Source organism: Salvelinus fontinalis, chromosome 9, assembly GCF_029448725.1.
Source record: "Salvelinus fontinalis isolate EN_2023a chromosome 9, ASM2944872v1, whole genome shotgun sequence".
Classification (NCBI taxonomy): Eukaryota; Metazoa; Chordata; class Actinopteri; order Salmoniformes; family Salmonidae; genus Salvelinus; species Salvelinus fontinalis.
The window spans coordinates 11,714,421-11,740,541 of record NC_074673.1 but is presented as its reverse complement, the minus strand read 5'-3'; the positions used below and the strand labels follow the sequence as shown (position 1 = coordinate 11,740,541).

General features: G+C 42.1%; 1 protein-coding gene across 2 annotated transcripts; it reads left to right on the top strand.

Moving 5' to 3' along the window:
- Nucleotides 1-376: 376 nt before the first annotated feature.
- On the top strand, nucleotides 377-25,945 carry LOC129862070 (sodium-dependent neutral amino acid transporter B(0)AT2-like). 2 transcript variants are annotated; one of them, XM_055933414.1, is made up of 12 exons: nucleotides 377-550; nucleotides 2,095-2,577; nucleotides 7,792-7,949; nucleotides 9,387-9,570; nucleotides 9,811-9,992; nucleotides 18,661-18,771; nucleotides 20,005-20,246; nucleotides 21,035-21,218; nucleotides 21,908-22,100; nucleotides 22,615-22,774; nucleotides 23,071-23,233; nucleotides 24,443-25,945. In XM_055933414.1, the coding sequence occupies exons 2-12, from the start codon at nucleotides 2,256-2,258 to the stop codon at nucleotides 24,800-24,802; spliced, it is 2,259 nt and encodes a 752-aa protein (XP_055789389.1). In that variant the 5' UTR covers nucleotides 377-550; nucleotides 2,095-2,255; the 3' UTR covers nucleotides 24,803-25,945. The 2 variants fall into 2 exon arrangements, with proteins under 2 accessions (XP_055789389.1, XP_055789390.1); XM_055933415.1 differs by having other exon boundaries at nucleotides 378-550; nucleotides 9,387-9,513.
- Nucleotides 25,946-26,121: the final 176 nt, after the last annotated feature.

Genomic DNA, 26,121 nt, shown 5'->3' with positions numbered 1-26,121 from the left:
CCTATTATACATACCTAATTACAAGTTGTAGGTACAATAGGACAATCACAAGTCAGTCCTAATAGATAGGCTACAGTACAGGCACATTCTACCCACACATACCCCCTTTCTAGTGAAGGAGCTAATAAGGGGTTAGTGGTAGTAGAACATACCAAGTGCAAATAGGGGGGATCAGGAAAATTGTAAAACAATTATTTAGTTTATCCTGCGCATTCACGATGGTAATGAATATTATTATACCATCATAAATAATCCGTAGTATACAAAGAGATAAATTGAGCAAAAAGTAATGGGAATTTGGATCAAACATTTCTAAACAAAGCAACCAAGCACCCCTATTACCGCGCTGGATGTATTTCTAAATCCTAGAAGAGGCGAAGCACTTGTGTCTGTTTCATACAACACCACAGCGGCGATACAGCACCATATACGCAGTAGCCTATAAGTGATGATGTCTGCCCCGTGTATGTGCTTCTGTCACAATTTCATTCCTTGATACGCATCATTCCGAAAAGGACCAACATCCCCATCTTACTGAAGACGACTAAAGGTACATTTCATTTAAAAGGAATAGATGTGTTGGTCTGAATAGGGTGGCAGTGCGCAGGATGTGGCCAGGGAGTGTATGATGAAATACCCCACATGGATGGCACGGAGAGGAGAGATGGGTTGGGCGGGGATTCATTGATGTTCTTTCCTAGAACAAATTGTCTCTTGAATACACAATAGCTCACATGGCGCCAGGTTGGTCCATTGCTTTTTCGGCATTTATGCATTTAATCATGCTTTTTTTCCTCACACATGTATAGCATATTTATTAATAGCTTAATTTAGCCTTTATAGTGGAATGTGCCATACAGTGGCGTATTCAATAAGAACATGGAACTATTTCCTATTCATAATACATGGAAATGCACATGCACATTAATACAGTAGTCAAATGTTATTATAAAGACAACATAAATACCGGTAGGTTTTATCTTTCTGTGTGCTATAGCTACAGACTATTCCAGCTGCACCCTAAAAGGAATTTAACATTTTCAGAGTATTAGGCCTATCATTTACGTTTATTTGCTGATGAAATTACGCCCATGTTTTTCAAACGAGGCTAATCTGGAAGTGGCCGAAGGAAATCTATTAATCACTTAAACCACTGGTCGGTGAAAGGCAATAGGCTGCTACAATCTGCACCATGGTAACGTTGTTTCATTGTGGTCTTATTTTACGCACAATGTGGAAAACTATGGCCGAATTGTAATCACATTACACCCATCATACTAAAATATTTAAGGCTATATTCTGGGTCGTTTTTATCATTTTTTTCGTTTGTAAATTTTCTCTGCTCTCACGCTGAGCTGCGATTACAACGAGTGTTTGGGTTCGTATGCAAATTACCTCGTGCTCTGCGTCAATTATTTAGGCGCGCGGATACCTAATCGTCTCCATAGATAGCGAAGTCCTTTCCATGTTTTGGTCATGCGTCAAAGTAACCAATCAATAGACAATGGCATCAATAGAGTTTGGTCACATTTGTCATATGATTTCCTTGTGACAAAAAGTACGATTTGAAAAACATTTTTTTTAATTAAAAACAGAAATACAAAGAATACTATTGAATCATTATATCGTTTATCCGATATATCACAAGTGTGATCATAGAGCATACAGAATAAAAACGTGGCCTTTTTGTGGTTTCATTGAAATAGAGAACGGAAACGTTTATTTTTTTACACACAGACAGACACCCCCCTTACTTCCTCCCTCCGTCCCTCCCTTTCTCTCAGTAAATACAGAAACCATCATTGTTTCTATGTGCATCAGAGAGTGGTGATATCACCAATACTCACTCTCGTTCTGCCTTTACTGGAATTATGGATATTATACCCTAGGATTTTGTTTGCTTTCCTTTTGGCATTCGCTGATAATGAAGAAAAGTTCAATATTGTAGCCTAATTTTCATAAAACGGGTCCTGTGTCAACATCTAATAATTATGACAACCCCACTCTGTTTGCCCTGAAATAATGAATATTGAATTTTGAATATGAATACAATATGAATACCCTAAATCATTTATTTTTATTTCCTGCCCCAAGCTTTTGGTGATAATGAAAAAGTAAACAACTCCATCACACACCTCCAAGACAGAGTCTTTATCCGACAGTCCACCTTTAAGCCCTCAGAACTACCAGAACGGAACTGCCTCCCGCTACCAGCCCAAAGACATTCTGCCCCACGCCCTGGTCTGCTTTATCAAATGCCCAAAAACAGCAAGGCCGTCAAGAGAGAGCTTGACGACGATGTCACAGAGTCTGTCAGGGACCTGCTATCCAATGAGGACACGTGTGATGATACCTTCAAGAAGAGCTCACTGATTGTGGGTGGCGGCGGAGGTGATGGGGAAGGAAAGGACCTTAATGGAGACATGGACGTGGAGGATGGAGGCTCGGACGCAGAGGATGATGCAGCGAGACCAGCCTGGAACAGCAAGCTGCAATACATCCTAGCCCAGGTGGGCTTCTCTGTAGGCCTGGGCAATGTCTGGAGATTCCCCTACCTGTGTCAGAAGAATGGAGGGGGTGAGTGGCTGTTGTGCTTATTGGTTAAGGTATAGAAGTCACCTGCTATTATGGTTAGGATTTGGGAAGGTTAGCCTGTCCCATTGTGTGTGTGTGTGTGTGTGTGTGTGTGTGTGTGTGTGTGTGTGTGTGTGTGTGTGTGTGTGTGTGTGTGTGTGTGTGTGTGTGTGTGTGTGTGTGTGTGTGTGTGTGTGTGTGTGTGTGTATTTGCGTGTGTGTGTGTGTGTGTGTGTGTGTGTGTGTGTGTGTGTGTGTGTGTGCGTGTGTGTGTGTGTGTGTGTGTGTGTGTGTGTGTGTGTGTGTGTATGTGTGTATGTGTGTATGCGTATGTGTGTGTGTGTGTGTGTGTGTGTGTGTGTGTGTGTGTGTGTGTGTGTATGGATGTTAAGTGTGTGAACCTCCTGTTGTGTTGTGGTGCACGTCTGTCAAAACCAGACTGTGACCTTGGTGATCAGAGCTCTCAAGATCAACATCACAGTGGTCACATGACTGTCTGAGTCAATCTCCGTCTCTCCTCTTTCAATAACCTAGTAACAACCACCAAAAAACACAATGATAACCATGCTGCAACAAGCAACAATAACAGCACACGATACTAGCGAACCCCCCTAAATAACCCTTATTTTAACCACACAGCAACAACCAATGACAAATCAAATCTGAAGTTTATGGGTTGTGTACACAGATTTGCAGATGTTATACCAGGTGCAGCGAGGTGCTTGTGTTTCTAGCTCCACCAGGGCAGTAATACCTAGAAATAAATCAATAAATACACACATAATCCAGAAAAATAAAATAAATAAATCAAAACATATCAGAACGATAAAAATAATGTATTTTATTTATCCCACAACTGGTGAAGACTTTATCGCGAACCACTTTCTTACGAGCCCTTCCCAATGAGGCAGAGTTTAAAATAGTAACACAAGATAGGGAATAAAATCAAATACACAATAATGAAGCTATATACAGGGAGTACCAGTACCAGATCAATGTGGAGCTATATACAGGGAGTACCAGTACCAGATCAATGTGGAGCTATATACAGGGAGTACCAGTACCAGATCAATGTGGAGCTATATACAGGGAGTACCAGTACCAGATCAATGTGGAGCTATATACAGGGAGTACCAGTACCAGATTAATGTGGAGCTATATACAGGCAATACCAGTACCAGATCAATGTGGAGCTATATACAGGGAGTACCAGGTAACATTTTGGGCACACATTTGTTTACATCCCTGTTGGTAAGAATTTATGCTTTGCCAAGATAATCCATCCAACTGACAGGTGTGTTATATAAAGAAGCTGATTAAACAGCATGATCATTACACAGGTGCACCTTGTGCTTTGGACAATAAAAGGCCACTCTAAAATGTGCAGTTTTGTCACACAACACAATGCCACAGATGTCTCAAGTTTTGAGGGAGCGTGCAATTGGCATGCTGACTGCAGGAATGTCTACCATACATGTTGAACATGTATGGCGTTGTGTGGATGAGCGGTTTGCTGATGTCAAGGTTTTGAACAGAGTGCCCGATGGTGGTGGTGGGTTAATGTTATGGGCAGGCATAAGCTATGGACAACGAACACAATTGCATTTTTTTATCAATGTCAATTTGAATGCATAGTGATACCATGCCCATTATCATGCCATTCATCCGCTGCCATCACCACGTTTCAGCATGATAATACACAGCCCCATGTCACAAGGATCTGTACACAATTCCTGGAAGCAGAAAATGTTCCAGTTCATCCATGGCCTGAATACTCATCAGACATGTCACCCATTGAGCATGTTTGGGATGCTCTGGATCGACGTCTACGACAGCGTGTTCCAGTTCCTGCCAATATCCAGCAACTTCACACAGCCATTGAAGAAGAGTGGGAGAACATTCCACAGGCCACAATCAACAGCCTGATGAACTCTATGCAAAAGGAGATGGGTCGTGCTGCATGAGACAAATGGTGGTCAGACCAGATACTGACTGGTTTTCCTTTTTTTAAGGTATCTGTGACCAACAGATGCATATCTGTATACCCAGTCATGTGAAATCCATAGATTAGGGCCTAATGAATGTATTTCAGCTGACTGATTTCCTTATGAACTGTAACTCAGTAAAATATTAGAAATGGATGCATGTTGCGTTTATATTGTTGTTCAGTGTATATTAAAATGTCAGGTCTCTATATCTATCATCTACCCTCCCCCCGGAAGAAAGTGATTGCAATACTTTTTTTCTGTTTGCCCAAAAGGCAAGCCAGTCAAAAGCAAACATTGTTTTGAAACTGTAGCTTATTGAAAGATGTGATATCCTTATTTCTCATTCACCATCAGTGACTTTAGAGTTGCCAGAATATCAGAATATTTGTGAAAAGCAAAACAGTTAAAGGCTTTGAAGTTTTTATGTAAATAATGTACTGGCTATAGATTTGATTAATCTCTTTCAGTTACTTGGCTCTAGCAGTAAAAACGCAACCACCATGTCCTGTAAACAAAGGTTTTTGTAATCTCTCTCATGTGTCTACCAGTTGCAGTCTCTTTTCTTCTGAGGATGTTCTGATTCCCTGAAAGTATCGTAACAGACACAGACAGATCTTATTTTACGGACCTGTGCTATTATGGGCTGTCTTAGTCATTCTCCCTGAAGGTGTCTGTAAAGGATATACAGTTGAAGTCGGAAGTTTACATACACATTAGCCAAATACAATTAAACTCAGTTTTTTTTACAATTCCTGACATTTAATCCTAGTAAATATTCCCTGTTTAGGTCTGTTAGGATCACCACTCTATTTTAAGAATGTGAAAGGTCAGAATAATAGTAATAATGATTTATTTCAGCTTTTATTTATTTCATCACATTCCCAGTGGGTCAGAAGTTTACATACACTCAATTAGTATTTGTTAGCATTGCCTTTAAATTGTTTAACTTGGGACAAAGGTTTCAGGTAGCCTTCCACAAACTTCCCACAATAATTTGGGTGAATTTTGGCCCATTCTTCCTGACAGAGCTGGTGTAACTGAGTCAGGTTTATAGGCCTCCTTGCTTGCACATGCTTTTTCAGTTCTGCCCACAAATTTTCAATAGGATTGAGGTCAGGGCTTTGTGATGGCCACTCCAATACCTTGACTTTGTTGCCCTTAAGCCATTTTGCCACAACTTTGGAAGTATGCTTGGGATCATTGTCCATTTGGAAGACCCATTTGTGACCAAGCTTTAACTTCCTGACTGATGTCTTGAGATGTTGCTTCAATATATCTACATCATTTTCCTTCCTCATGCCATCTATTTTGTGAAGTGCACCAGTCCCTCCTGCAGCAAAGCACCCCCACAACATGATGCTGCCACCCCCGTGCTTCACGGTTGGGATGGTGTTCTTGGGCTTGCAAGCCTCCCCCTTTTTACTCCAAACATAACGATGGTCATTATGGCCAAACAGTTCTATTTTTGTTTCATCAGACCAGAGGACATTTCTCCAAAAAGTACGATCTTTGTCCCCATTTGCAGTTGCAAACCGTAGTCTGGCTTTTTTATGGCGGTTTTGGAGCAGTGGCTTCATCCTTGCTGAGCGGCTCGTATAGGACTCGTTTTACTGTGGATATAGATACTTTTGTACCTGTTTCCTCCAGCATCATCACAAGGTCCTTTGCAGTTGTTCTGGGATTGATTTGCACTTTTCGCACCAAAGTACGTTCATCTCTAGGAGACAGAACACGTCTCTTTCCTGAGCAATGACGGCTGCGTGGTTCCATGTTGTTTATACTTGCGTTGTTTGTACAGATGCGTTGTTTGAACCTGCGTTGTTTGTACAGATGAATGTGGTACCTTCAGGCTTTTGGAAATTGCTCCCATGGATGAACCAGACTTGTGGGGGTCCACAATTTTTTTCTGAGGTCTTGGCTGATTTCTTTTGATTTTCCCATGATGTCAAGCAAAGAGGCACTGAGTTTGAAGGTAGGCCTTGAAATGCATCCACAGGTACACCTCCAATTGACTCAAATGATGTCAATTCGCCTATCAGAAGCTTCTAAAGCCATGACATCATTTTCTGGAATTTTCCAAGCTGTTTAAAAGCACAGTCAACTTAGTGTATGTAACCTTCTGACCCACTGGAATTGTGATACAGTGAATTATAAGTGAAATAATCTGTCTGTAAACAATTGTTGGAATAATTACTTGTGTAATGCACAAAGTAGATGTCCTATCCGACTTGCCAAAACGATAGTTTCTTAACAAGAAATTTGTGGGGTGGTTGAAAAACGAGTTTTAATGACTCCAACCTAAGTGTATCTAAACTTCCGACTTCAACTGTAAAGAATGTCATCATTATGATTCTAGTAGCCACAGATCAATTTGCGTCATCTAAGACCTGAGTATCTTTCCAGATCAGTTTGGGTAATCTGAGACCTGCGTATCTTTCCAGATCCGTTTGGGTAATCTGAGACCTGAGTATCTTTCCAGATCAGTTTGGGTAATCTGAGACCTGAGTATCTTTTCAGATCAATTTGGGTCATGTAAGACCTTAGTATCTTTCCAGATCAATTTGGGTAATCTGAGACCTGAGTATCTTTTCAGATCAATTTGGGTCATGTAAGACCTTAGTATCTTTCCAGATCAATTTGGGTAATCTGAGACCTGCGTATCTTTCCAGATCCGTTTGGGTAATCTGAGACCTGAGTATCTTTCCAGGTCAGTTTGGGTAATCTGAGACCTGAGTATCTTTCCAGATCAGTTTGGGTAATCTGAGACCTGAGTATCTTTCCAGATCAGTTTGGGTAATCTGAGACCTGAGTATCTTTCCAGATCAGTTTGGGTAATCTGAGACCTGCGTATCTTTCCAGATCAGTTTGGGTAATCTGAGACCTGCGTATCTTTCCAGATCAGTTTGGGTAATCTGAGACCTGCGTATCTTTCCAGATCAGTTTGGGTAATCTAAAACCTGATTATCTTTCCAGATCAAAATACTTATGTGGCACAACACACTATGATGAGGGAAGTGACTTGATGGCAGGACACACAGAGGCAAAACTGGTGTGGTGGGAAGTCACTACATGGTGTGTGTGTTTGTTTGTGTGTGTAGCTGCATGTGTGTGTGTGTGTGTGTGTGTGTGGCTGCGTGCATACGGAGTATGTGTTCGCAACATGCTCATGTTTGTGTATGTTTGTGTGTGACATATTTCTGACCCTGTGTGTGTTGGTTCTTCTCCACAGGGGCGTACCTGGTTCCCTACCTCATTCTGCTGATTGTGATTGGCATCCCCCTGTTCTTCCTGGAGCTGTCAGTGGGGCAGCGGATCCGCAGGGGCAGCATCGGGGTGTGGAACTACATCAGTCCTCGCCTGGGGGGCATCGGTTTTGCCAGCTGTGTGGTGAGTGAAGTTAGCTTCACCGCTACTAAGACTGTGGGTGTAGCACATGGGCATGTGTGAAACTTACTCCTCAGCCTGTCCCCATTTGCGCCAGAGAATAGCTAGCTTTTCACGTGGTGCCGACTGGTAAGATGCTTCGGGAGGTTGTGTGCTAGCAAAGCAGAGGTCCTGGGTTCTAGTCGACTCAGGAGGAAGCAGTACTCGCTAAGCAAGCAGCATGACGTCCTTTACATGGTCACCATACACATTTCCTTAGAATAAAGGGGAAGCACACAGGACTGTTTCTTTCTGCTTCACAAGCGAACACACACATTTTATTTAAACCCATCTACCCTTAGCATCCTTCTATGGTAATGAATTGAAAAATGACAAGACAAGTCTTCTCCATGTCATCTCAGCCAATATAAACCACTTCCATGAGTCATTGTGTTCCGGTCTCTGTTTCTTAATGGCCGCAACGCAGTGGAGATAATTTGATTAGCCAGGTTAGAGCAGAAGGAATTCTGGGTACTGAATAGGTCACGTGTCACCAACACCTTTCTGTGAACTAACTGGCAATATGTCAACCATGATAACACCATCAACCATGATAACACTGCCAACTATGATAACATTGCTAACCATGATAACACTGCCAACTATGATAACACTGCCAACTATGATAACATTGCCAACCATGATAACACTGCCAACCATGATAACATTGCCAACCATGATAACACTGCCAACCATGATAACACTGCCAACCATGATAACACTGCCAACCATGATAACACTGCCAACCATGATAACACAGCCGACTATGATAACACTGCCGACTATGATAACACTGCCGACTATGATAACATTGCCAACCATGATAACACTGCCAACTATGATAACACTGCCAACTATGATAACATTGCCAACCATGATAACACTGCCGACTATGATAACATTGCCAACCATGATAACACTGCCAACTATGATAAAACTGCCAACCATGATAACACTGCCAACTATGATAACACTGCCAACTATGATAACATTGCCAACCATGATAACACTGCCAACCATGATAACACTGCCAACCATGATAACACTGCCAACTATGATAACACTGGCAACCATGATAACACTGCCAACCATGATAACACTGCCAACCATGATAACACTGCCAACCATGATAACACTGCCAACCATGATAGCACGTGCTGTTTGAGGATGGTTTAACTGTAGTCGTTTGGCAGGTGGTACCATGTTAAACTGATTTTGTTGAACTAGTGTGTTGCCTTCGCTTGCTCTGTTAGGGTTGCTAGAAAACTCATTAAGACAAAAGCATTTATAATAAGCACCATATCGATAACGTTTGATTGATTTGAGTGAGTGATGTGCGTTTATAAGGTACTGATGATTTAGATTGTGTGTTTTAAACACTAACCTGTTTCTGTACTGCAGGTGTGTTTCTTTGTGGCCCTCTACTACAACGTGATTATAGGGTGGAGTCTCTTCTACTTCTCCCAGTCCTTCCAGCAGCCTCTGCCATGGCACGAGTGTCCCCTGGTCAAGAACAAAACCACTACGTGTAGGACACACACACCTTCATCAACCACCACATGCTCACACCTTCACGACACACAAGGCAATAACTACCCTAATGAGTGTCTCTTAACAACTAACATACAAATTCATATAAAGTGTGTAATAAAGCCATGGTGCTTATACCACCCAGTGACAGCAATACAGTAAGCCATTAGCCATACTGTACATTCACAGTAATCCATTATAAAGTGTGTTCTAATGAGTGAGGTGACCACAGAAACTCAACTCCAGGTGTTCTGCACCTGTTTCATCAGTAACATGTTGTCCCTCCTCCCTCCAGACGTAGTGCCTGAGTGTGAGAAGAGCTCGGCCACCACCTACTACTGGTACCGCGAGGCTCTGAACATCTCTGACTCCATCTCTGAGAGCGGAGGCCTCAACTGGAGGATGACCATCTGTCTGCTGGCCGCCTGGTCCATGGTCTGCCTCGCCATGATCAAGGGCATCCAGTCCTCTGGGAAGGTGAGTGAGTGAGTGAGTGAGTGAGTGAGTGAGTGAGTGAGTGAGTGAGAGCGAGCGAGAGAGCGAGAGAGAGAGAGAAGATGGGAAATTGACCTAAGTCTGCAAGTAAGACAGAGAGAGCAAGTGAAAGAAGAATAGCTTGCTAGATAGTTACTGTATACCAAGCAGTGGCGGCCGCCGATTAGCTTAATACCCAGGGAGGCAGGGGGTTGGGGAGATATATAAAGTTATCTGTGCATTTGAACAACATCATAAATATACCTATTTCACTTTTGCATGTAAAAACAGAATCACCACTGCTGCCACTCTTTGGATTACCAAAAATTATATTTTTTAGAACAAGCATCACGCAGCCAGCTCCCGAGTGCATTGATGACACAAGCACAGGAAAACACAACAAGCACAGATGCAGCAAGTGAAAACAAATGATCTAACTGGGATAGCTAACTAGCATAACGTCACAAGCGTCATGAGCTCGCCAGTAACTTTAGTTAGACTTGATTGGCATGCGAGCTAGCAAGTTAATTACCGGTATGCTAGCTTGCTGGTAGCAAGTGTCAAAATTGGGCAAAGAGACATGTTTTTTTTTGGCCTACCATGACTGCGAGAAGGTTCTAGCTAGTGTAACCCTCTGTCCTTCGAACTGTTGATGGATGTGGATGTCTGGTTCAGGTCCCAGGCTTCCAATGACTGTCATGATTCATTTTATTTACAAGTTAATTGCAATTTGCTCTTTAGCACCTGATAGAGCAGACCCAGAAAACCTGGACCTTCATTTCAACACCCCAGAGAGGTCCATTTCCTTTGTGCTGTGAAAATCATGTGCTGGAATCCTGCAATCTCATTGCTGCAGTCTCCCCTAATAGCAAGCAATGTAATAGCTGGCAAAGCAACCAAAGCGCTGGGCGGCAGGCTGAACGCCCAGAGCTGTTGATGTCAGAACAGTAGGTAACTGAACAGTAGTGCTTATTTTGGGGGGTTTAAACATCTAATTGAACGACATCGGCTCAATTACTTGAATTCCATTTATTTATTTGTTTTCTTCTGTGAGCTCCATGTGCAGTTTCTCTAGAGATACATCAGATCAACCCTGAACTGTGCAATGTAGTAGGGAGTTGTAGTTTCCAACAGTCCAATATTCTACATAGTTTAGCGTAGAAAGTGTGGTAATGACCATAATCCATTGCGCACCCACTTAAACTTATCCGGTATATGCAGAGCAGACATGGAGACTGAGAGAAGAGGGATGGCGCTATTGAGAGGGATAGAAAGCAGTTGCTTCGCGGGCCTGAAAAGAAATGATCTAAGTAATTGATAGTTGGTTTCAGCAGTCATAAAAGTATGCCTTATTTACTTTGAAGAACTACTAAAATAGTGTTTTTGTCAGACAGTATAGGCAGCAGCTTTATAGAGATGAGATGATGACTTGGAATTAAATAATAAAGTTATTAATAAAACATTTTATTAAAGTAAAATAATGTGAATAAATGATGGTTAATAAGTGATAAGCATCAATGGGCAGTGACTACCATCATTGGACCTTTATTAATTGTTTTATTCAGTGTCGTTACAGCATTCAACCCACATAATGCATAGTGCATTTAATGTCTAAAAATGTTAATCGAAACCAAAATCGGAAACCGTGATTCTTCTTTAATAATCAAACTGAAACCGAACCCTCAAAAAGCACTAATCGCTCAGCACTGCTGAACAGCTAGTATTGAACAAAACATTTTTGAAACAGTAAAATTTACACAAACCTAACCATACTTTTATGGACATTTTAAACATAATCCTTGCATTATCTTTTTTTTTGGGGGGGGGGGGGGGATCACAAGTGAGGTACCGCCCCTTACACCCTAATGGACAGGCTTTTGATACGTGGCCTAGTCAGTTAGCCATTGAACTGTGAGCCGTCAAAGATAACTTGTTAGATAGTTACTGTATACCTGATAGAGACCTGGACTGGTCGTTTAGCCATTGACCTGTGAGCCATACTTCTTGTTGAAAGACACAGCCGTTTGGCCTCAGTAATGTCAGTTGTCATAATTACATTGTTAAGGAAATGGCTGTTTAGCAATGATCAACAACCATCTTGACAGAGCTTGAAGATTTAAAAAAATTATTATGTGCAAATATTATACAATCCAGGTGTGCAAAGTAGAGGTCTGTGAGGGACTGATATATTCATCCCACTCCCACGCGCAGCTTTTCATACACACCCGCTGGCTTTCTGTCCGACTGCCACCCGCTGCCGCAAGAACTGGTTCAGAACCCAACTGCAGTCCTGCAATGTTATTTTAGGCGAATGTGACGCAGCTCACTTGCCAGCCATAGTCCCAGCAATTTTGCGCCCTATAGGCAATATCAAAATCCTCCAAAATAGGTTAAATTAACAGAGATTGTCATATGGATTATTATATTAGGCTATCTGTATTACTGGGCTATATCAGCCAACAGGCTAGACGTAGTTTGAAGAGACTTGCACTTTCTCTTGAGCTACGTTTTATAGCCTAGCTTTTTGGAGTGGGATGATTTTCATGCTGAGATAAATATGGGTGATCAATATTTATTTGTAGGCAGTGTAGTAAGATATAGCCTCATCATATTTAGGAAGTACATTTCCTTGAAAAGATAACTGCCCGTGCTTCTTCGTCCATGCATATGATATAGCCTACTCTATTTAATTGAGCCCACACACGCACCTGATCTCGCACATATGGCAACTGAACTTGAAGCAGTGAATGATGAGAGCGGACACTTGCACTTTCTCTTGAGCTACGTTTTGCATATAGGATATACACTACCAGTCAAAGGTTTTAGAACACCTACTCATTCAAGGGTTTTTCTTTATTTTTACTATTTTCAACATTGTAGAATAATAGTGAAGACATCAACAATATGAAATAACACATACAGAATCATGTAGTAACCAAAAAAGTGTTAAACAAATCAAAATATATTTTATATTAGAGATTCAAATAGCCCACTTTGCCTTGATGACAGCTTTGCACACTCTTGACATTCTCTCAACCAGCTTCATGAGGTAGTCACCTGGAATGCATTTCAATTAACAGGTGTCTTGTTAAAAGTTCATTTGTGGAATTTCTTTCCTTCTTAATGCGTTTGAGCCAATCAGTTGTGTTGTGACAAGGTAGGGGTGGTATACAGAAGAAAGCCCTTTTTGGTAAAGACCAAGTCCATATTAAGGTAATAACAGGTCAAATAAGCAAAGAGAAATGACAGTCCATCATTACTTTAAGACATGAAGGTCAGTCAATACGGAACATTTCAAGAACTTTGAAAGTTTCTTCAAGTGCAGTCGCAAAAACCATCAAGTGCTATGCTGAAACTAGCTCTCATGAGGACCGTCATAGGAAAGCAAGACCCAGAGATACCTCTGCTGCAGAGGATAAATTCATTAGAGTTACCAGCCTCAAGAATTGCACAGCACCCCACCGCAATGATCTCTGTTAGGTTCCGAAGGATTTTTAAAATTATGTTTTATTATGTTACGGGTGCGTCAATAGACTCTTAGGGATTAGAGACTTACCCAGAAATATTCACAGCTGTAATCGCTGCCAAAGGTGATTCTAACATGTACATTCAAACCCTGTACTGACTCAAGATAGTGTTTTACTTTTCATTTATTTTTTACAAATGTTAGAACTTTTCTTCCACTTTAACAGTATTTTGTGTAGATAGTTGACAAAAAAAAGACAATTAAATCCATTTGAATCGCACTTTGTAATACAACAAAATATTGAAAAAGTCAAGTGGTGTGAATACTTCCTGAAGGCACTGTATCATGAACATTGTCATTCTCTTTAGATTGCTACACAGTTTGGGGTGACTGCTGTTACCATACAAATGTTGTTGGCTGATTTGACTATGATCTGTAGGGTTTTGGGCAAATGTAGATTAGACCTATTTCATATCGCTCCAAGGAATGTTTACCAGCAGCAACCTACTAATGTACATATACTGTAAAATACCAATTTTACATCTGTTCTGAATGTATAAGATTACATATAAAATGGCTACCGTGCAGTGGTTGCTCCAGAACATTTGTATCCTTTCAAATCCAATCTAATTTTATTAGTTGCATGTGCCGAATACAATAGGTCAAAGACCCCAGCCACCCTAGTCATAGACTGTTCTCTCTGCTACCGCACGGCAAGCAGTACCGGAGCATCAAGTCTAAGTCCAAGAGGCTTCTAAACAGATTCTACCCCCAAGCCATAAGACTCCTGAACATCTAATCAAATGGCTTACAGTGAAATGCTTACTTACGAGCCCCTAACCATCAATGCAGTTTAAAAAAGATAAGAATAAGAAATAAAAGTAACAAGTAATTAAAGAGCAGCAGTAAAATAACAATAGTGAAACTAGATACAGGGGGGGTACCGGTATAGAGTCAATGTGCAGGGGCACCGGTTAGTTGAGGTAATATGTACATGTAGGTAGAGTTATTAAAGTGACTATGCATAGATGATAACAACATCAGAAATGCAAATAGTCTGGGTAGCCATTTGATTAGATGTTCAGGAGTCTTATGGCTTGGGGGTAGAAGCTGTTTAGAAGCCTCTTGAACTTAGACTTGATGCTCCGGTACTGCTTGCCGTGCGGTAGCAGAGAGAACAGTCTATGACTAGGGTGGCTGGGGTCTTTGACAATTTTTAGGGCCTTCCTCTGACACCACCTGGTATAGAGGTCCTGGATGGCAGGAAGCTTGCCCCAAGTGATGTGCTGGGCCGTTTGCACTACCCTCTATAGTGCCTTGCGGTCGGAGGCAGTGATGCAAGCAGTCAGGATGCTCTCGATGGTGCAGCTGTAGAACCTTTTGAGGATCTGAGTACCCATGCCAAATCTTTTCAGTCTCCTGAGGGGGAATACGTTTTGTGCCCTCTTTAGCCAGTAGTTTTGAAAGCGGTGCTCACCAGCCAAAACAGGTCCTTGTTTTTTGTGTACTACGTCATCCAATTGTGTACTACCTCATCTATTTTGTATAATATGTTACATCCTGCAATTTAATATAGATTTACAAATTGTACAATATGTTACAAATTTGGTGTGCTTAAAGGAGAAGTAACTTAAAAAAAAAAAAACTACATCTCAATTTTTTATGAAAATGTCATGTTATAGAATAGTCCATACACCTTTTCTATATATGAGTTGCGCAAAAGGGAATATAACATTGCGGATAAAGTTTGGAATGACACAATTTAATGTGTAGAACATCTAAAGACTTGCATCACAATGCTGAGATCTTTTCAGTTTCTTAAACAATGTATTTGGGTGTTTGTGGAGCCTTTGTTCATGTTTTTATGGAGCCCTGATACTACACAACGAGGATGAGGAAGTGATTTGCTGTTTGGGGTAAGTTTCTTAAAAACATGTGAAATCACAAAAAAGGTGTCTGGACCCTTCTTTAACATGCCATTGACGTCAAAAATAGAGATTTGTTTGTAAAAAAGAAAATTCTCCTTTAAGATCCCGGACTGCCTCTAACAATGAACAAGTGTGAGGCCCTCTTTGGACCCCACAACAGTCTCGATGGCCTTTTAAGTTGGAGAGAGAGTGGAAATGACTATGAGCTTTCTTTTCCACTCCTAGTGAAGGGACCAGAGCAGGAGAACCTTTGAAGCTTTGCCACACAAAAGAATATTAATGTCCCTCTCACCCCTCGTTTACAAAAGCCTATTCCTAGGAGTATCCCCACTGGGATCTACATTTTGTTTGAGCTTTCTGTGTGTGGGTATGAGGGTGCAAGAAAGACAGAGGGAGAGAGGGGAGCAGACCGGTTGCCATGGTTTTATGCTCTCTTTCGCATGATTGTTAGGAGTGTACTCAAAAAAAAGAAACTGAGGGAGAAAATAAATAACATTTTGCTGATTGTGTGGTGAAGAGGGATTGTACTAAATGGCTTATTCATTTTCCACTCAAAATCTACTTTTTGCTCACATTGTTGAAATAAAATGATGTGGAGCTACAAAAGAACGCATCAAAGTAAACACACCGTTATGACAAGTTGGAGTTGCCGTAATGATAGATAGTGATGGAGGAAAGAATATCCATTCAGTTGCATATTGCAAATATTAATTTGGAGGATATTATATCGATACTTTCACTCCCAAGTATCGATTTGTAAAAACATTTATTTTTGCCAGGTAGCGTTAGCTAGCACTAGTCGGCTGTTCCTGCGCCAAAACTCCTGTATTTTTCATCCTATAGCTTGTTCTCCAGCTAGTCAACATGTTTTCAGCGCTTTCATTTCCATGACTGATCAAACAAAACTATATTTAACCTTCATTTTGACAGGGAGTCAATGCTGAGACCAATGTCTCTTTTCCAGATGAGCCCTGTTGAGCAAAACAATACACATCTAAATAAAATACACACATTAACTACACATCCACATTAAAATACACATGATTAAACACAACAATACACAAAAAGCGAAACACAATCATGACAAACAAACACATTATTCAGTAAAAAGGTCCCCTAACAACCGTCTGAAGTTCCCTACAGGCACCAATTCCTCCCATTTCAAAGTGCATTGGAGATCAATTCACATGTAAAGTGCAAAAAAACCGTAAGGCATATCCAAGGGCTCAAAGGGCCCAGAAGAGTTAACAATCCCTGAGATCAGGTCTGGTAGCTTGTACATCTGCAGGTTAAACAATAAAGTAAGGTATGGTGGAAGTGTATGCAGTAGGGCTTTATAAACAAAAACATCTGCAATGCATCGATCTAGTAGACTTCAAAGAGGGCCAGCCTACTTTCTGATACAGAATGCAGTGATGTGTGCTGAACCTATCCCATGGCCCGAAGGGAAATGGAGCTTAAACAGTTACAGCATCAGGTGGTGTAATTTTAACACCTAGTCTAAGCTTAGGCATTCAGGTAGTGTGGTTTTAAAACCTAGTCTAAGCTTAGGCATTCAGGTGGTGTGATTTGAACATCTAGTCTAAGTTTAGGCATTCACAACTGTTTGACCAGCGCAGGATTAAGCTCCATCTGTCCCTTCAGTTGACCTGGTTTCCCCTTTAGAGGCTGGCAGGCAGAGGCCCACCCCTGAACCCAACCCTGCTCATGACTGAACTCCAAACCATTTAAAATCTTAAACTACACCTCAGAGCCTGTGGGGTGACTCAACCTACCCACCCCGCTCTTCAATCCACCACTCCCTTAGTATCCTACCAGATAATACAGTATATCACCAAGCAACAAGGCCCCTCCCTCTGTCAGCTTAGTGGGACAGTGGTACAAAAGCTCTAGGGCCTCGCCCAGAGGCCAGTCAGCATCCTTCGCCCCATAGCAGTTCAGTAGAGTAGACCTCCCCTGGGATAGGACCTCCTATTGCGTGACTCACTTCAATCACTTGCTTCTTCTTCTGTATTCTTCCACTCACTGTATAGTGGTCCGCAGGGCTGTGTATTTCTCTGTGGATTACTGCCACCCCCACAGGTCAGGAGGGGACAACAGAGGCAGCCTCAGAGATCCCTTTAGATAAAGCCCAGAAGAGGTAGCTTCAGAGATTTGTATTTATTATGGATCCCCATTAGCTGTTGCCAAGGCAGCAGCTACTCTTCCTGGGGTCCAGACACATTAAGACACATCACAGAATAAACTAAATAAAACATATCACACCACTACATGTCCACAGCACAACATGTACAATACCACCATACAACAATATTAAAATGTACAATACCACCATACAACAATATTAAAATGTACAATACTACCATACAACAATATTAAAATGTACAATACTACCATACAACAATATTAAAATGTACAATACTACCATACAACAATATTAAAATGTACAATACTACCATACAACAATATTAAAATGTACGTGTGTGTAGAGTGTGTGTGAGTATGCGTGTGTGTGTGTGTGTGTGTGTCTCCACAGTCCGCGTTGTTCCATAAGGTGTAGTTTTATAGTTTTTAAAAATGTTTTAATCAAATTTGACTGCTTGCATGAGTTACTTGATGTGGAATAGAGTTCCATGTAGTCATGGCTCTATGTAGTACTAAGCGCCTCCCATAGTCTGTTCTGGACTTGGGGATTGTGAAGAGACCTCTGGTGTCATGTCTTGTGGGGTAAGCATGGGTGTCTGAGCTGTGTGCTAGTAGTTTAAACAGACATCTCAGTACTTCCAACATGTAAATACCTCTCACAAAGACAAGTAGTGATGCAGTCAATCACTCCTCTACTTTGAGCAAGGAGAGTTTGACATCCATGTCATTGATGTTAGCTCTCTGTGTACATTTAAGGGCCAGCCTTGCCCAGAAGAGGCAGCCTCTGAGATCCCTTTAGATAAAGCCCAGAAGAGGCAGCCTCTGAGATCCCTTTAGATAAAGCCCAGAAGAGGCAGCCTTTGAGTTCCCTTTAGATAAAGCCCAGAAGAGGCAGCCTTTGAGTTCCCTTTAGATAAAGCCCAGAAGAGGCAGCCTCAGAGATCCCTTTAGATAAAGCCCAGAAGTAATCAGATCAGTGACTCTCTCATTATCTTTAGGTTTATATAGTTATTAACCCCAGAGAGACAGGGTCTGAGACAGATTTGTCAATAAGTAAAGTCTCAATTCAGCCATTCACTTTGTAATGTACGAGTTGCAAGAAGTTTGTTCTTCTGTTGTGGTTGTTTTACAGGTGATGTACTTCAGTTCGTTGTTCCCTTACGTGGTGCTGATCTGTTTCCTGGTTCGGGCTCTGCTCTTGAAAGGCTCTGTGGACGGCATCCGACACATGTTTACCCCCAAGGTACAGTACCCTAACCCCTAAGGTACAATAATGCTGCTTTATAGTTTCACCCAATGTAATGGTGCCTTGTTCACACCCAAATGCTACTGCATACAGCCAACATGCTGCACTACACCGCAGGCAAAGTCAGGACCCAGACTTCTTCAGAGAGTTAGCCTATGCACTTCTTTGATCCAATGCACTTAAAATATTTTTTTTATCTCACCTTTATTTAACCAGGTAGGCCAGTTGAGAACAAGTTCTCATTTACAACTGCGACCTGGCCAAGATAAAGCAAAGCAGTGCGACAAAAACAACAACACAGAGTTACACATGGGATAAACAAACGTACAGTCAATAACACAATAGAAAAATCTATGTACACTCGTTTGATCCAGTTGTGGATCAATGTTACATTGTTAACTTTACTGAAACAGGAAGGAAAATATATTGACTGAAAATGTGCCATAAATGTAAAAATAGATTTTTACCGGAGTTCAGCTATTCAACAGCAGTGGCCGACAACATTGTTCATTTTACTAAAGAGGAAGGCCATGTTAAATGAAAATGTGTCAGAAATATATATTTTTAAATACAGTAGTCTGTTATAGGTTGGCTACTCAGCCGCCGTGGACCAATGGCAACTCAGGCAAAAGGAATAATTTAATTTGGGCTCTGCTGTGGTGGCAGACTTCTCACCATGGTAACAGGAGTCGCTCGGCGCTCCCTGCTTTATGTAACATCCACGACGGTGTGTTCCATTCATTTCACAACAGTCTCATGTGTCTGCTGCTTCTCACACAGCTGACATCTTCCTACTTCAAAGGCCTTCGCTGCGTCTACTGTGTGCAGGGCAGGAGACATCAAAAGCAGGGTTCATTGTGTGCTGTATAGTGTGTGCCTTGTAACTGTGTTAAGCCTATCACCACACTACGATGCTGTAGGATATTTGAGGGCAGTGGCATGATGGATATGCTCTCAGTGTGTTGTGTCCTTGTTTAATCTGCCAGTTTTGACAAATTTGACACTCTCAACCATGATTCACATGTCCACTGCTCTGCTCCACTGGTCCAAACAATGGTTTGTCCATTACTAGGAGAGCACAGATTCCTACAATAAATAACGTAGAGTTGTCCTAAAAAGCCAAATATTGGTCAAATGAATCCACAGCAAGGAGAGATGAGTCCGCAACTCTAGTTGATCTTTCTTTTGTCAGCACCTCACCTAAAATGTCCATTCTTTATTTCCTTCCAGTTGGAGATCATGCTGGAGGCCAAGGTGTGGCGTGAGGCGGCCACACAGGTCTTCTTCGCCCTGGGCCTGGGCTTCGGAGGCGTCATAGCCTTCTCCAGCTACAACAAGCGGGACAACAACTGCCACTTTGACGCAGTGCTGGTCTCCTTCATCAACTTCTTCACCTCTGTGCTGGCCACCCTGGTGGTGTTTGCCGTGCTCGGCTTCAAGGCCAACATTATGAACGGCAAGTGTGTTGCGCTGTAAGTATGGATACGCAATTAAGCTGTCGTCAATTAATCAATTCAAATGTATTTATTATACTGAATATGTGAACACAATTTACAGAAAAGGGGGGAAGGGAAAACATTGTGCCTCAAAGGTAATCTGCCTTTTTGATGCTGACATGAAGTTTGGGAGGGCGGCTCCCCATTTGTAGACCAGCGGATCAATTTAGGAACCCAGTTGTGGTCTCAACTTGCTGTTGAGAGTTAGAATAGTACAATATACAAGGTGCAATTTCAAAATGTGGTTGTGCATGAGCAATTTATCTCTTGTTATGTTAGTCACTGACAGTCACTCAATTAGCCCATGTAAGATAAAATGTTTTAGATTTGTAAGTTAGTCTAGCCAGCTATCTAAACTTGTAGTAATCGTGGCCGAATTACCGACAGGGGGCCCCCATTGATTTTGTTCGTCACTCTCACTCAGATATCATATTAAAAACAGCAAACATTTCTCTCCACCACATGGCAAAATGAGTAGAATTGCTTGAAGTGAGTTATACAATTGCAAAAATGGGTCTCTGCTGTCAAGAGAGGGGACACAAAGGGTCAGCTCTGACTACATGTGTGGGTATGGATGTGGGTATGCAGACCCGCGAGCCACTGCGGCCTCTCATGATAATTTCAGATTTATTGTGGCCCCCACCCCATCAAAGTTACCCATTCCCGGTCTTTAAGATAGTAGCAATGAGGCCTAGAATACATTAGTAAAGTCTATGATAGAGTATCCATTTTGATCTGGTCTTATTTCATGTTCTATCTCTCAGCAACACTAAGAAGATAGTGGGTTTGCTGGGGAACGAGATCAGCCGTGATCTGATCCCCCACCACATCAACTTCAGCGCCACTGTGAGCGCTGAGGACTACCAACAGATGACTGAGATCATTAGAGGGGTGACGGAAAAGGATCTGGGCCTGGGCTCCTGCAGCATCGAGGAAGAGCTCAACAAGGTGAGGGGCCATTGTCTTCCGACAGCTACAGTACATCATTCTGTGTTGGTCAGTGCAGACGGCCGTCGCAACATACGACGTAAGACAATGGGTAACGGGGCTCATAGACTGTATAACGTTGATATCATTTACTTTTGTATCTTTTATGATCATAATCACTTAGGTAGCATTCTAGTTGAAGAAAACACAAACAGTCATGAAAACTGGTGTCACACATGGTGTCATCACGACAACTGACTTTACACTGTCACGTCTCAAACCAGGATTAGCTAGCTATCCAATGAACATTCTTTGTCATAACAGTAAAGTGTTACTGAATGCGGTTTCCTATAGACTGTGTTAGACCTATCTCTAGATCTTGTCTACATACTTTGAGACTTCCAGGAAACCGCTTGGTTTAAGTTGCTTCCCCTTCCATTCAACACCGTTTGGTAGACTGCTACTTTAGTGCATTTCTGTTCCCTTGCTGTTACTTGTGTGTTCCAACTCAGTGTGAATAATTGATACGGTATTGACTTAACAGGAAAGCACAGCGTCAGACACAGAGGCCCTGTAGAGCTACAACATGGCTCAAGTTAACAATCATGTGACTCCTTGGGGACAAAAGTCTTACTAGAAGTGGATATTACTGACGTAAATCTCATCTTCCTCCTCCTGCTCCCCATCCTCCTGCTCCTCGTCCTTCTCAGGCAGTGCAGGGTACAGGCCTGGCCTTCATCGCCTTTACAGAGGCCATGACCCACTTCCCTGCGTCTCCTTTCTGGTCCGTCATGTTCTTCCTGATGCTGGTTAACCTGGGCCTGGGCAGCATGTTCGGAACCATCGAAGGCATCATCACACCCCTGGTGGACACCTTCAAAGTCCGCAAGGAGTTCCTCACAGGTCAGTCAGAGAGAGGGGATGAAGGAATAGATGGGTAATTATTTCTCATTTCAACTTTGGGTGATTCCTCGTATCTCCTCGTCTCCTTCTCAATCTTATTTGAGAAGGTCCAAGGTCCCTCTCTGACCTTTTTCTTCAGAGGAGAAAAGATTCAAAGAATTGAGGAAAAACAAAAGGGAAAGAGTCTATGTGTCAGTTTGTGGATGTAGACCTTTCCCAAAATGTATCCTCAGCTGAACTCTTGATGTGTGTTTGTCATAGTAACAGGTCAATAGTATTACCCAGGTGTATGTGTTATGTCTCTTTGCTCTAATGCTTCTGGCTTAATAATGATGTCATAATACTACCTCTAATGCAGAGCAGATGTCTGGCACCAAAGAGAATGTTTTTTAATTGATACACTTAGTGCAGCAACATGTTGACAAATATTGTGCATGAATTCTGTTAACAAGGATGGCATTTCTCCCCCTTGCACCGTTTCAATAACGTTTATGTTGTCTCCCTCCTGTAACAGTGGGCGTCTGTCTGCTGGCCTTCTTCATTGGCCTGCTGTTCGTCCAGCGCTCTGGGAACTACTGGGTGGCTATGTTCGATGACTACTCTGCCACACTGCCTCTGCTCATAGTGGTCATCCTGGAGAATGTGGCTGTTGCTTGGGTCTATGGGACTGACAAGTATGTACAGTACATATCAAATCATATACAGAATGGCAGTAATCTGTATTTTTTTCCACTTTAATTCAAAATCCAAAGCTGTCCATCCAAATACAATGGAAAAAACAGTATTTGACTCAGTATTCAGAATGAGTTGAACATGAAAAGTAATTGTGAAATAATACCACTAAACTGTACTTTTATCTCCTATCACCTGTTGAACATAATTGCCAAAGTCAACACAGTCTAAACTGAGTACTATTATGTTTTTTCACCTCCTGTGGTGGTATCCCGTCTCCGTCTCTCCTCCTCCCCAGGTTCTTTGAGGATCTGAAGGACATGCTGGGCTTCACTCCGTTCCGGTTCTACTACTACATGTGGAAGTACGTGACCCCCCTGCTGCTCATCCTGCTGCTGGGCTCCAGTGTGATCCAGCTGGGAATAACCCCACCCAGCTACAGCGCCTGGATCAAGGACCTGGTGAGTCGCCTCTCGACTGGTCTCTCTTTGGTGCAACTGGATAAGGCCAAAACACGGTAGTTCAGTTTAATGGATTATTGTTTCAGTCGATGGAATGTGCAAGATTTTTCTCCACTCCTACCTGGCATATATCTTCTTGTCTCCTTTATCCACACTGATTGTAATATACCTGGAGCAGTCACTCGATATGCGCTTTGCCATGTTAGCTTCACCAATAGGAACACTCGATATGCACTTTGCCATGTTATCTTCACCAATAGGAACACTCGATATGCACTTTGCCATGTTATCTTCACCAATAGGAACACTCGATATGCGCTTTGCCATGTTATCTTCACCAATAGGAACACTCGATATGCGCTTTGCCATGTTAGCTTCACCAATAGGAACACTCGATATGCGCTTTTCCATGTTAGCTTCACCAATAGGAACACTCGATATGCGCTTTGCCATGTTATCTTCACCAATAGGAACACTCAATATGTACATTGACATGTTAGCTTCACCAATAGGAACACTCAATATGTACATTGACATGTTAGCTTCACCAATAGGAACACTCAATATGTACATTGACATGTTAGCTTCACCAATAGGAACACTCGATATGCACTTTGCCATGTTATCTTCACCAATAGGAACACTCGATATGCACTTTGCCATGTTAGCTTCACCAATAGGAACACTCAATATGTACATTGACATGTTAGCTTCACCAATAGGAACACTCGATATGCGCTTTGCCATGTTAGCGTCATAAATACTCCACTGTTGGATTATCAAGATCAGCACAGATGGAGGAGAGGACTATGGGCTGAAGCACGACAGAAATATAAAGGCAATTTCCTATTGAGCCGACATATGCGGAAACAGTGCCTTTAAATTTCAATCACGCTGTAGGCTGAACTTAACACGATACGGATTGAATAGAGCCCTTAGACTTACTGACAAGACAAGAGGACTTCACACTATTATCACGAGCTCAACTTGCTGTCCCGTGGTTTTAGTGTCAGTATCAGTGTCAATGTGTTTACCTGTCTGGTATCCTTGGTGACCGGTTGTAACATTCCGGTCGTAGTTGTACTCCGTCTAGTCAGAACCTTGATAAACCTTCCTCCCCTCCAGGCCAGTGAGAGGTCTATGAGCTACAATAGTCAACAGTAGTAGTAGTAGTAGTAAACTCTAACCTCCCTCGGTCTCCCCCTCCAGGCCAGTGAGAAATCCCTGAGCTACCCTCCGTGGGGCCTGGCGGTCTGCATCTCCCTGGTGGTAATGGCCATCATGCCCGTGCCCGTGGTGTTCTTCCTCCGCTACTTCAACATCATCGACGAGAACGCCGGCGTCGTCTCCACCATCTCATACAAGAAGGGCTGCATCATCCAGGAGATAGCCAGGCCCGAGGAGGAGGATGACGCCAGCCTCATCCATGCCAAGTCACCCTCGCCCATGCCCGGCAACAGCATCTACCGCAAGCAGAACGGAGGGGTTCCCGATTCCACCCCCAACGGCCGCTATGGTATTGGTTACTTGATGGCCGACATGCCGGACATGCCCGAGTCAGACTTATAGCGTGGTGTTTCTGGTACTCCGCCCTACTGGCTGGCCAACCAATCCCTCTTTTGCGTGCGTTTAGTCGTGGGAATCGTCATCTGCATATTTTTACTCTTATATTTTACTGTATATTCTTTGCACCCCTTCATGTTGTCCTTTTCCCGTTTTGCTGTAAAAACTATTAAAAAGGTGTGCACAATGTATACTGTACATACTATCTCCTTTTGTCTTCCCCACCCAGTCCTTCTTTGGCTCAGTCCCAAATGGAACCCCTCAGCCCCGTCCTGAAGCTCTTAGTTGACAAGACAGTACAGTATTGGTGTAAGCAATAAGGTGGACACTCCACCAAGCCTGCTATAGTTGCTCAACAAGGGACTTAGGCTAGGGACAAGTGAAGATCAGGTTTGTGGTTAATTCCATATCAATTCAGTCAATTCAGAAAGTAAACTGTGAAATTAAAAATGTTCTCATAGAGTAAGTAATGTGAATTTTTCAGTTTACTTCCTGAATCACCAAATTGAAATGGAATTGACCCCACCCTGTGAGGGATAGATTTGGGACTGGGCGTTTTGTCTGTCTCTGGAAGATGCGAGTTGAGTGTTGTCCCCCCTGGTCCTGCTGTAGAATGGCTGTGTACATTGTGACCTCACCTCTGACCCAGAGTTCTGAGATTAATAGCAGCGCAGCCTCTTTGCGTGACATACGTGTTGGCAATGATGCAATACTGACCACATTTCTTTAGTGTAAGTACAATATAGTGCAAAGAGCAAAAGGATGGCATTGAAACTGAACCCCCCAACCAAACCCCCCCCAAAAATGTGCCTAAATAACTTATGATATTTGTTTATAGAATACATGGTGGACGTTGTATATTTAAGGTATTCTGTAAATATAAATATTATAAATATTATAAATATATTTAGCCTATCTGAATAGTTTGGATATCAGAACAACTTGTTTTTTGGTAAGAAGTGCTTAAAATCCTTAAAGCTGGTTCCATTTTTTGTTTACTTATGTGCTGTCAATCTATGTAAAGGTTTGACCCCTCTTGATAAACTTGTAAATATTTTTTTCCTCCATGAAATGGCTTCATAACGCAATGTATTTTTTCCCCCTGTTGAGATTAAAGATCAAACTTGGTCCATACCGGGCACCAATGTCTGTGTAGTTCTCACTGTTGGTCTGTCAGGAAAATGTAAACTGTGTCTTTAGTTTGATGTGATTCACTGAGACTCATGGTGAAGGATACATCAATATGTGGTCTATTTAACGGTGTTGCACTGCCCTCTAGTGTGCATGACAAACATCTTCATATTGTCAGATCACAATCTAAGGAC

What these genes read in the sequence shown, in the direction of transcription:
- LOC129862070 (XM_055933414.1), top strand. Translation starts at nt 2,256, where the DNA reads ATGCCCAAAAACAGCAAGGCCGTCAAGAGAGAGCTTGACGACGATGTC. An exon ending in ACACCTTCACGACACACAAG is followed by an intron (nt 9,571 to 9,810) that starts GCAATAACTACC and finishes TCCTCCCTCCAG; the next exon opens with ACGTAGTGCCTGAGTGTGAG. An exon ending in TGGGTCTATGGGACTGACAA is followed by an intron (nt 22,775 to 23,070) that starts GTATGTACAGTA and finishes CCTCCTCCCCAG; the next exon opens with GTTCTTTGAGGATCTGAAGG.